Genomic DNA, 12,914 nt, shown 5'->3' on the forward strand with positions numbered 1-12,914 from the left:
CTCTCCCTGTGCATGCACTCTCATTTATACAGTAAGCCAGTTGTAAACTAAAATTTATAAAATACTGCTTAGTCCCAACTAGCACTTATACACCTAACTATAACGGTCATGCATGCAAGTGTTAGTACTGGACAACTTAAGTGCACAACTGCCCCAGATTCTATGTGTAGTGGCCAAATTTCTGTACACTGCCGAGATGTGCAAGCAAATTAATTGGATAATGAGCTCTTAACCATCAATAATTGGGTGACATTAAAATTTGCACACACATCTGGCTGCATGTTATTCTATAAGGCAGGGCAAATAACACCCATTGCGCGTATCTCAAAAGAGGGTGTGACCATGGGAGGGGCATAAGCATGTCAGGGGTGTTCCAAAAAGTTGCATGCATAGTTATAGAATACTGGTAAACATGTCTAACTTGGGTGCCAGCATATACACCAGGTTTCAGCAGGCGTAAGTCTTGCACCTAATGTTAGCTGCAGGAATTGGTACTAGAAGTAATTCTATAAAAGGCGTGCACCCTTTATAGAATCACACAAAATCAGTTTTTTCTGGCACCAAATTTTGAGCTCAACACAAGAGAGGCAATCATGATCCAAAGAACAACAATATCTTTTTTGAGATCTGGTAACCAGAACTGCATACAGTATTTGAGGTGCGGTCGCACCATGGAGCGATACAAAGGCATTATAATGTCCTCATTTTTGTTTTCCATTCCTTTCCTAATAATACCTAACATTCTATTTGTTTTCTTAGCCGCTGCAGCACACTGAGCAGAGGGTTTCAACGTATCATCAACGATGACACCTAGATCCCTTTCCTGGTCGGTGACTCCTAATGTGGAACTTTGCATCACGTAGCTATAGTTCAGGTTCCTCTTTCTCACTTGCATCACTTTGCACTTGCTCACATTAAACATCATCTGCCATTTGGATGCCCAGTCTCCCAGTCTTGTAAGGTCGTCTTGCAATTTTTCACAGTCCTCTTGTGATTTAACTTTAAATAAATTTGTGTCATCAGCAAATTTAATTACCTCACTAATTATTCTCATCTCTAGATCATTTACAAATATGTTAAAAAGTAGTGGTCCTAGCACAGACCCCTGGGGAACTCCACTATCTACCCTTCTCCATTGAAAATACTGCCCATTTAACCCTACTCTCTTGTTTTCTATTTTTTAACCAGTTTTTAATCCACAATAGAACACTCCCCCCATCCCATGAATCTCCAATTTCATCCAGCATTAACTACCAATTATTGGCTATAATTTATTTATTTTATTTATTTGTTGCATTTGTATCCCACATTTTCCCACCTATTTGCAGGCTCAATGTGGCTTACATTATGCCATAGTGGCGATCGCCATTATCGGAATGAGAAATACAGAGTGGTATTGCATTAAAGTTCATAAGTGACAGAGTACTTTAAGCAGTCAGGTATAGAGAGTTCATTTCCGGACTGAGAAAGTGGTATTGCATTAAAGTTCAATGGTGACAATGGCACTAATTAGCATTAGTTATGTGCATAACTGCTCTTAGTTGAGCAAATTGCTCGTGCAAACTCCACCGTATGCAACTGGGGTTATGAATGGCACTTACACACGTGGGTAATATAATATTAGCAGTTACACACCTAATTGCCTATAGTTAGGCACGAACATTTACACAAGCCTTTGAACTGGCATAGGTGCATGTGCCTAAAGTTAAGCATGCAACTGTGGACTTACACTAGTATTCTATAACGGCAATTGCATGCACAATTGCCGTTATAGAATTTGCACTTAGCACACATCAAACGGTCTGACAGTTTAAATTTAATGTGAAGAAGTGCAAAGTGATGCACTTGGGGTGCATAAATCCAAAGGAGATGTACCAAATAGGAATAGCGAGATTGATAAGCACAGCTCAGGAGAGGGATGTTGGGGTGATGATGTCTGAGGATCTCAAGGTGATGAAACAATGCAACAAAGCGGTGGCCATGGCCAGATGGATGCTGGGCTGATTAGAAAGGGGTATAACCAGTAGAAGAAAGGAGGTGTTGATGTCCCTGTACAAGTCGTTGGTGAGGCCCCGTTTGTATTGTGTTCAGTTTTGGAGGCTGTATCTTGCGAAGGACGTAAAAAGACATGATGCAGTTCAGAGAAAAGTGACGAAAATAGAATGAGGTTTGTGTCATAAGATGTATGAGAGAGACTTGAGGACCTGAACAAATATACCGTGGTTGTATGCCCTATCTTGAAGAAACCCTCCCATGACCCAACAAACCCTGCACATTATCGACCTGTTTCCAATTTAGGCTTCATATCCAAAATTCTTGGGAAGGTGGTGCTTGATCAGTTTTTATCCTTTGCTGGAAAATAATCGACGCTTCACCTGTGTCAGTCAGGTTACAGAGTTCATTTCTGCACTGAAACAGTGCTGACCAGAATTCTCAGTGAAATTTTCTCCAACTTTGATAAAGGTAGAAATACTCTAGCTGATTTGTTAGACCTTTCTGCTGTATTTGGTTTTATTGACCATGATTTTTTTATTATCCCATCTGTCCTCATTTGGTCTTTCAGGTACAGTAGTACTAACTTGGTTTTCTTCTTGACAGATTGTTCTTTCAAGGTCTTATTATCAACCACCACACTTCCATCATTGGACCTACAACCTTTCACATGTTGAGTGCCCCAGGGATCCACTCTATCCCAAACAAACAGGACTCTAGAGTAGAAAATTATCACAATAGTGTGCTTAAATGTGGAGAAAAACCCTCAGAAACCTGAAACTAAACTGTCTCAGGTTTAGAGCGGGGTTACTAATGTTTTAAAGTAACTCACGCTTAGATTCTATCATCGGGAAAAAACTCCACTCAGTTGTTTACTAAATTAATGAATTAATAAAACTTTATGTGTCCATTGATTTGTTGTGTCTCATTTCAATAAAAAGAAAACACTCTCTGTCTTAATGTCCACTTTTGATATTGCTGACAGCATTGCTTGTATAAATATAAAGAAAACACTCTTATCTTAATGTCCGACGGGGGCCACTGCCGTTTCTCCTTTGCAACAAGGCTTCCTCAGGAACTAAGCGTTGAATCGCGATGCTGTGATTCTGTGAAAATCAAGAAGTGAAACTAAGAACAACATAAAGTATGTAAAGCGCACAACTTTAGGCAAGAGTTCTTGGGTCGGCTTACAGCTAAAGCGGAGCACCAAACTTCTCAAAATGGCGTCTCAGCGTCTTTGGTATGTCAGCTGACATTTATAGAAATTAGAGGCAGTTAACATTGCTCACGGGCTGGTGAATTGAAAAATTGACTGGAAAATGCCTAACTAGTAGGCTAGTAAAAAACATGCCAGTCAATAGAGCTGTTGAGACCATTGGGTTCAACAGAGTTCAAATTGAAAATCCACTCTGCCTCTTTTCTTTGTAATTTTAACTTGCGATTTCCTCCTCTATATGATGGATCTATTCTATCGATGACATAACATTGTAGATCCTCAAACTTATGATTGTTAATCATGCAATGTTCCACCAAAGGTTCTTTAATGGCTGACCTACGAATGTTGGAACGATGTTCTAATATTCTTATTTTCAACATTCTAGTGGTCATCCCAATGTATAATTTGTCACAGGGACAACTGATTACATAAACAACATGATCTGAAAGACAATTAGTGAAACGACGAAAGACATAGTGTTTGTTAGTCTTTGGAATGTATATTTGCTTAACCTGTTTGGTGATAGGACAAATGGGGCAAAGCCCACATTTGAAATGACCATGTATTGCCTTCTTGTCTGATGTTCTAATAGATTTAAGATCTGCAGGACTGATCCGCTCTTTAAGATTGCTACATCTGGCATAAGCAGTCCGTAAGTTGCTGTTTCTGAAGGCAGGAATTGATTGTACAATATCCCATCTGTTTTTGATTAACCTTGCCACAGAGGGACTGTCTTCGTTGTATTGCATAACCATGGTGCAAATTTCTTCGTCATTTTTATCACAGGTTGTAGTTTTTAAGAGCAATTCTCTATCGTTGAATTTTGCTCTTTGATATGCTTTATGGAGTGTCGATTTTGAGTAGCCTCTGTCAGCCAAATCAACTGTTAATTTTTTGGCTTGTTGTTTAAACGTGGAATGTTCCGTGCAGATGCGTCTTAGTCTCAGCATTTGAGAGTAGGGTAAACTCTTCTTTAAATGTACTGGGTGACAGCTTGAACTGTGAAGAAATGTGTTCCTGTCTGTACTTTTTTTATATACCTGAGTGACAAAATGACCATAGGTTAATCTCACTTCAACATCAAGGTAGTGTATCAATTCCATTGAATGTTGTTCTGTGAATTGAATATGTTCGCTACAACTGTTGAGCCATGTCATGAAATTTTTGAGTTCCATGGATGAACCTCCCCAAAGCATGAAAACATCATCTATATAACGCCACCATGTGATGATGGCCTCAGAGAAGGGGGAGTGGTCAATCCATTCTCTCTCAAATTCTGACATGTAGAGGTTCGCAATGGAGGGAGCGAAAGTGGCCCCCATTGCTACTCCACTAGTCTGCAGATAGAACTTGTTGTTAAACACGAAATAGTTTTCTTTTAATGCAATTCTTGTGAGATTTAATAGAAAATCTGTTGGAATTTGATGTGGTCTTTCCCTGTTTTCGAGTGTGTGGTGTACAGTTACTAGCGCATCGGCTTGGGGAATAGAGGTGTATAACGAGCAAGGTAATTATGGTAACCCTTGACGTTTGCTCGTTATACACCTCTATTCCCCAAGCCGATGCGCTAGTAACTGTACACCACACACTCGAAAACAGGGAAAGACCACATCAAATTCCAACAGATTTTCTATTAAATCTCACAAGAATTGCATTAAAAGAAAACTATTTCGTGTTTAACAACAAGTTCTATCTGCAGACTAGTGGAGTAGCAATGGGGGCCACTTTCGCTCCCTCCATTGCGAACCTCTACATGTCAGAATTTGAGAGAGAATGGATTGACCACTCCCCCTTCTCTGAGGCCATCATCACATGGTGGCGTTATATAGATGATGTTTTCATGCTTTGGGGAGGTTCATCCATGGAACTCAAAAATTTCATGACATGGCTCAACAGTTGTAGCGAACATATTCAATTCACAGAACAACATTCAATGGAATTGATACACTACCTTGATGTTGAAGTGAGATTAACCTATGGTCATTTTGTCACTCAGGTATATAAAAAAAGTACAGACAGGAACACATTTCTTCACAGTTCAAGCTGTCACCCAGTACATTTAAAGAAGAGTTTACCCTACTCTCAAATGCTGAGACTAAGACGCATCTGCACGGAACATTCCACGTTTAAACAACAAGCCAAAAAATTAACAGTTGATTTGGCTGACAGAGGCTACTCAAAATCGACACTCCATAAAGCATATCAAAGAGCAAAATTCAACGATAGAGAATTGCTCTTAAAAACTACAACCTGTGATAAAAATGACGAAGAAATTTGCACCATGGTTATGCAATACAACGAAGACAGTCCCTCTGTGGCAAGGTTAATCAAAAACAGATGGGATATTGTACAATCAATTCCTGCCTTCAGAAACAGCAACTTACGGATTGCTTATGCCAGATGTAGCAATCTTAAAGAGCGGATCAGTCCTGCAGATCTTAAATCTATTAGAACATCAGACAAGAAGGCAATACATGGTCATTTCAAATGTGGGCTTTGCCCCATTTGTCCTATCACCAAACAGGTTAAGCAAATATACATTCCAAAGACTAACAAACACTATGTCTTTCGTCGTTTCACTAATTGTCTTTCAGATCATGTTGTTTATGTAATCAGTTGTCCCTGTGACAAATTATACATTGGGATGACCACTAGAATGTTGAAAATAAGAATATTAGAACATCATTCCAACATTCGTAGGTCAGCCATTAAAGAACCTTTGGTGGAACATTGCATGATTAACAATCATAAGTTTGAGGATCTACAATGTTATGTCATCGATAGAATAGATCCATCATATAGAGGAGGAAACCGCAAGTTAAAATTACAAAGAAAAGAGGCAGAGTGGATTTTCAATTTGAACTCTGTTGAACCCAATGGTCTCAACAGCTCTATTGACTGGCATGTTTTTTACTAGCCTACTAGTTAGGCATTTTCCAGTCAATTTTTCAATTCACCAGCCCGTGAGCAATGTTAACTGCCTCTAATTTCTATAAATGTCAGCTGACATACCAAAGACGCTGAGACGCCATTTTGAGAAGTTTGGTGCTCCGCTTTAGCTGTAAGCCGACCCAAGAACTCTTGCCTAAAGTTGTGCGCTTTACATACTTTATGTTGTTCTTAGTTTCACTTCTTGATTTTCACAGAATCACAGCATCGCGATTCAACGCTTAGTTCCTGAGGAAGCCTTGTTGCAAAGGAGAAACGGCAGTGGCCCCCGTCGGACATTAAGATAAGAGCGTTTTCTTTATATTTATACAAGCAATGCTGTCAGCAATATCAAAAGTGGACATTAAGACAGAGAGTGTTTTCTTTTTATTGAAATGAGACACAACAAATCAATGGACACATAAAGTTTTATTAATTCATTAATTTAGTAAACAACTGAGTGGAGTTTTTTCCCGATGATAGAATCTAAGCGTGAGTTACTTTAAAACATTAGTAACCCCGCTCTAAACCTGAGACAGTTTAGTTTCAGGTTTCTGAGGGTTTTTCTCCACATTTAAGTACACTATTGTGATAATTTTCTACTCTAGAGTCTTGTTTGTTTGGTATCACATTACGAATTTTAGACTCTAGCTATTACTGCAACACTGCATTTTTTCGATCCACTCTATCCCCTCTACTCTTTAATTTGTTCCTTAATCCTCTTACTAGAGTTATTAAAGAATATGCAATCTCGGTGTACATTTACGCCGATGATATCCTACTCATCTACTGTACCGATCTTGAGGCTCCATCCTTAAATATTCTCCAATCCTGATGGACTCAGTAGGTAGCTGGCTTTCCACCCATTGTCTTATTTTGAACACCAAAAAAAACGGTGACTTGCATCATTCTTTTGTACCCTCCCAGCTCCTCAATACTACCAGTTGATTTCTTCCATTATCTTGAGGTCACACTTGGCTCCCATCTCTTGTTTAATCAGCATATTTCTTCCACCGTCAAATCTTCCTTTTGTGGGCTGAGACAGCTTTGAGCAATACGATCTTATTTCAGTCTGCCCTCACTATTCCTTATACTCCAACGTATATTCTATGATCACTCAAAGTGAGTTATCTTTGACTAGGTTTAAATCACTCATCAAAACCCAGTTTTTTTCCCAGGCTTTTGGCATCCCATTTGATGTGGCCTGAGTCTGACAACTCTTTTTTTTCTCCAGTTTTTTCTGTCTTCTTTTCCTCCACCTTTCTCCTTCCTGTTTGCTTCCTCTGCCAGAAATTGTATACGTGTATGATTGCTGTTTTCTTGCCTGACAATTGAATTGCAGTTCTTTTCCATCTTTAATTTTTTTTAGATTGTATACCATCTTGCTCTGTCAGATTTGTGTGGTATAGTAAATACAAATAAATGATATACCCTGGAGGAAAGGAGGAACATGGGTGACATGATACAGACATTCAAATATTTGAAAGGTTTTAATCTACAAACAAACCTTTTCCAGAGAAGGGAAGGTGGTAGAACTGGAGGACATAAATTGAGGTTGCAAGAGGGCTGACTCAGGAATAAAGTCAGCAAGTACTTTTTCAGAGAGAGGGTGGTATCTACCTGGAATGCCCTCCCACTGGAGGTGGTGGCGATGAAAACAGTAACAGAATTTAAAAATGCGTGGTATAAATCCTGTATAGAAAGAATGGAACTAAACAAGTTTAGCAGTGATTAGATGGTAACACCAGTAATTGGGAGAACACAAAAGCAATATACACATTAAAAAACTGACAGCACCTTTGGCAGCGCACTGAAGAGAAGAGGGACATGAGTTCGAGTCTCTCCGATGTATAGTGCTACAAAAGGTTGAGTTTAGCACCAGGGGAGGAGATTAAAAAAACTGGTGTTATTACAGCAAGAACAAAGATGAATCTATCGATTACAGACTGTACACCCTAGGGGGTTAAATAACAGAATTGAATGGGTTCACTTTTTCTGAACGAGGCTATTGGAGGAAGAAAAGAGATGACGTCAGACGTCACTGTATAAAAGGAAGCAGGAAACAGCGTGACACTTCCAGAGAGAACATTAAGTAGAAGTGAAGTGAGGAACGCAGATAGAACGGTATACTTTAGTGATTAGTGGAAGATATTCTTACTTTAACTCTACTGCTGTTTTGTACAGAGTTGCCAGTACTACAGACCCTGAGGCAGGAAAGGAATACCGAAACCTTGGCCAACGTCGGCCGTGGAGTGGAAAGACAAAGCGACAACGGTTAGAACGCAGAAGAAAGATAAGTGCTGGTTTAATTCATTAAATAACAAACAGTAAATGAGTTTGTAGGAAATGGAGATTTTTTTTTGCCAATGATGACAGCAAGAACTCTGGGCAATTAAGAGCTGTAGAGCTGAACTGAGGAGGCTGTTGAGGCTTTTTCCTCCGTAAAAGATTACACAGACACAAGTAGTATAGTTCTTTTGGTTAGTTTTTCAGTGAGATTGTACTTTGTGTAAGTTGATCCTAAGGAACGCATAAATATAGTGAGTAACAACCAGGGAAGCCAGGGTTCAAATCCTATTGCTGCTCCTTTCAATCTTGGACAAATCACTTAACCCTCCAATGTCTCAAGTACAAACTTAGGGGCTGATGCAGGAAGCCACTGTGAATAGCCACATACAGTGACAAGGTAAGCATGCACCTTACTGGCCACATAATGCAGAAATGCATAATGCCTAAACCAATTTGCTTCATTTCTTTGAAGGCATGAATAAACACGTGGATAAAGGTGAGCTGGTTGATGTAGTGTATCTAGATTTTCAGAAAGCTTTTGACTAAGTTCTTTATGAGAGATTCCTGACAAAATTAAAAAGTTAACAGGAAGCAATGTCCTTCTATGGATTAGGAATTGGTTATTGGACAGAAAATAGAGGTTAGGGTTAAATGATGTAATCCCCCAAGGGTACTCTCATGTGCTGAGGGCCCTCTTGTGGCTCCTGTCCAGCATCACAAGCCCACAGCCAGGGCTCACTAGCGCTTTGCTTCTGAGAAAGACTCAGAGACAAGGTTCCTCTGTGGTAGCCATGTACTTTTCACCTGGATTGGCCACTGTTGGAAGGAGGATACTTGGCTAGATGGACCTTTGGTCTGACCCAGTATGGCTATTCTTATGTTCTTAAAGTGATTCACTGTGGCAGTTAACTTTGCACGATACACATGGACGCACAGTACATTAGCATGAATGATGAGGCCATTAGGTGTTCCTCCATAATGCACAGTAGTAAATAGGCGATTTAATGCGTGCACAATGCAAGAAATTCACTATCAAATCCAAGGCAGTGTAGAAGGGTGTCAAAAAGATTTACTACCAGTTTTTTTTCTACAACCAAAGCAAGTACCTGCAACTTTAAAAGACAGAATGGAAGTAACCGCTGTGCACAAAGGTAACAGCTGCTTCACTGCATGCGTATGTGAAGAAAACTTTCAGGGGCGGACTGACCATTTGGGCAACCGGGCAGTGCCTGAGGGCCCAGAGGCTCTGCCCGGATGCCCGGCACGCCGCTGGAGATCTAGTGGCCTCTATGGGGGGGGGGGGGGGGGGGAGAGAGACACATATCTTTTCCTGCCCGGCCCACTAGGCTGCCACTGTTCCCCCCCTCTGCCCGGCACCACCGTATTTTAAAAATGGCAGTCGAGACTGTCCAGAACCGCGAGAATACCACGGGAAGTCTCAGCTGCTATTTTGAAAACACGGAGGTAGAAGCAGCACAGAGGGCAGGAAAGAACATCCCTCCCCCCGCCAAGGCCACCAGGACTCCTCAGGTAGGACCGGAGTAGCAGGGGCGGAAGGAGATGTTGGGCAGCGGCTGGGCAGGGAGCCCAGGCCACCCGCAATCTGCCCCTGCATGCAGTGAAGCTGTCCTTATTGTAGAACCTTTGTGCGCATATGTCCAGCAGGCTTTCCGTGATTAGCACACAAGTTCTGTGCACTTTGAATTTGCATTACTGCAGCACTGCAGAATATTTTCTTGCTAATCTGTGTACTCATCCATCAGCACATGGCTTTCTGCATTAACCTCACAAATTTGTAAGCCTTCCCCCCAATACCTGAATGTAATTAACCTGAAAAAGGCATGAAATAAATTCAAAATTCCTGCTTCCTTATACATACAGCTTTTCTAAATATACATATTAAGTGTTGGACACGCTGGCTGACTATCAACCCTAATATATATTACTTTGTCAAAACGTACAAATTCTCATGCCTATACAGTTTCCTAAATCTGAATTTATTTGAGAATGAGCACTGGATGGGGTCAGTTAGAGATAAGATTACCATATGTCCTCCAGGATTTTTAATTCTTTTTCTTTTATGTGCCTATGACCAACACACCTATCCACTGATGAGAGAAACCATCTGTGGCCTATTAGTCAGTGGGGGTACTGAAAAGAGGGAAAGGCATTGCTGATCTCTCCTCTCTGTTTCCCTGCTGGTTGAATCTGTCAAAGGAATTTTGTTTGAGCTGCACAACTTTAAGCATATGTCATGTAAAGATATATCAGAAGCCAGCCAAAGTTGCTGAGGAATATGTGCTCTTCTGATAAGTATGCTTGGGCTCAAACTCAAATCCTGAAGTTTTATAAGTCACTGTTTGATTTGTGTTCATTAACTAAAGGCTAGGATTAAATATTTCTTTACCAAAGGTAACAACCGTTTTTATTTTTTCTGTACTCTTTTTTTTTTTTTTTTTTTTTATCTCTGCAAATATGGTAACCCCTAGTTAGAGAAGATGGTGGGTACAGAGGGAACCCTGTATCCTAGCAGGCAGAAGTTTCTGTTTGTTCTTTCTTCCATGTCCTCTGCCTGGTAAAAACCCCAGCCACAGCTGTAAATGCTGCCACCAGTGAGAACAAATATTTTTGAAAATCACTACTAGGGCCTACTTCATTTGGATTTTGAAACCTACTGCTTTAAAAAAAGATCAGGACCGCTAGGTTTTTAATTCACAAAAATACTTGTAATTCTCTTTTTGCACATGCTGTGCAAATTTTCAATAAAGCAACTGAAAAGCAATTCAGTGTTGTTGCAAAGCTGGCAGGTAAGCCACACCTGAGCACAGAAAGGAACTGGTTATCGACGGCCATCAAGAGCAGTGGGAACTGATTTTCAAAAATCAGGATAACATGCAACTCTTCCCACCTACAGAAACTTCACAAGTTAGTTTTCTTAATTCTCTAGTCAACAGGAATGGGTAAAAAAAAAAAACCCCAAAACAAAACCCTAGTTAAGGAGGAATTAACCTATTTCTGCAGGAGACTGCTGCTACCTAGGTGCTTCCCTCCACCGCCCCCTTCCTGAGGAATCATCTTGTAGGAGGTGCTCCTCTGACTTGCTGGGAGCCTGGGACTCTTCAAGCTACCCACCTGGGCATGCTGTCTGGAGAGGGGGAAAAAGGGGACAAAAGACAAACGCCCAAGCCTCCCTAGCAAAATGCAGGCTGCAAAGACTCAAAATGCCTGAGTCTTCCTGCTGCCAAACCAAGTACACAATGAGAGAGCTACTAGATTCTATAGTAGAGTGGTGTGGAATGCAGCTCTCGGGGTTTGGGGAAAACGTCAAGGTACCTACGAGGGATCCCGACCTCTCCCCTGCACTAGGAGACAGACTGACCTGATGCTGGAGGCTGTAGACCCTCCTGCTTTGCCTGTAGCTGTTCGCACCGGGTTGGAGGCCTCCCCATAGCCTCTGGATAAGCCGTAGGACCATGCCAGGCTCCCCGGTACAGGCAGATCGCAGTCAAGGCAGCAGACACCGAAAGAAACGCAAGATTAAAAGGCAGAAGAGACAGGCGAGGAGCTGTGCAAGAGGCAAATCTCGGAGCTGGATCGTCAGGCAACCGCAACTGGGAGTTCTCAGAAAGAGAAAGCAATAGCCTCCTGTGAGTGACCCTAAACAAGGAAGGCCGTCCGGGGAGCATAAGTGTGTTAAGGTGGCACTGGTTAAGGCAGACCAGTCAATTGTCACTTAGTCACACAGTATTGTACTATCACAAGGGAAGGTTAAAGGGAAATAATTCACAAGTTTGTTCTATTGTATCTTCAGCTTTCTCTCTCTCTGCTACTGGCAGCTGCCTCGTTGTGATCTAGGGAAGGACAAAAATAAATCTTGTCAGAGTAGTGTCAATGTAAGGTTTCTGGCTGCCTTGTGCAGCTTCAAAATTGGGCGCCTCCTTTGCCCGTCTGCTGCTGCTGATGTATAGTGTATCCAGCCAGACTTCCCATCCAGGGATGCCCATGGAAAATATATTTTGGGGTGGCAGGAGACAAAAAAATAATGGGTATCTAAAAACAAAATTATAGAAATAGCTACAAATTAATTATTTATTACAAATGAAAGGGAGATGATCCACCTTGCCAGTCCCCCCTTGCAGGTTTCTATACCAACCCCAATGCTAACATACATGCTGCGCTCCCCCAGTGTACAATGGGTTGTCTCACAGGTTCCTAAATATAGGGACTCAGGTGCTTTGGTGCTTACAGTTCCTGCAGTGAGGTCACCCAGTCTCTTCCCTTACTTGTAAAGTGTGTGTGTGTGTGGGGGGGGGGGGGGGGGGGGGGTAGTGGTAGAGACTGAGAGAATGCCACAGCCCACATCTGATCTAGGGCAACAGTGAGGAGCTAGGGCAATGATATTGAATCCCAGTCCCTCAGGGCCCCTAGTGAGTCAAATTTTCTGGATATCCCAAATGAATATATATGGGAAAGGTTTGCATGTAAGTTA

General features: G+C 41.3%; 1 protein-coding gene across 1 annotated transcript in view; it reads right to left on the minus strand.

Moving 5' to 3' along the window:
- The window catches only part of LDHD (lactate dehydrogenase D), a 112,092-nt gene extending 100,016 nt beyond the window's left edge, over positions 1-12,076 (minus strand). Inside the window, exon 1 of the mRNA XM_030203636.1 lies at positions 11,805-12,076. Coding sequence (XP_030059496.1) covers positions 11,805-11,900 — 96 coding nt within the window. The 5' untranslated portion in view covers positions 11,901-12,076. The remainder of the gene's footprint in view (positions 1-11,804) is intronic.
- Positions 12,077-12,914: the final 838 nt, after the last annotated feature.

This window comes from Microcaecilia unicolor, chromosome 5, assembly GCF_901765095.1.
Source record: "Microcaecilia unicolor chromosome 5, aMicUni1.1, whole genome shotgun sequence".
NCBI lineage: Eukaryota > Metazoa > Chordata > Amphibia > Gymnophiona > Siphonopidae > Microcaecilia > Microcaecilia unicolor.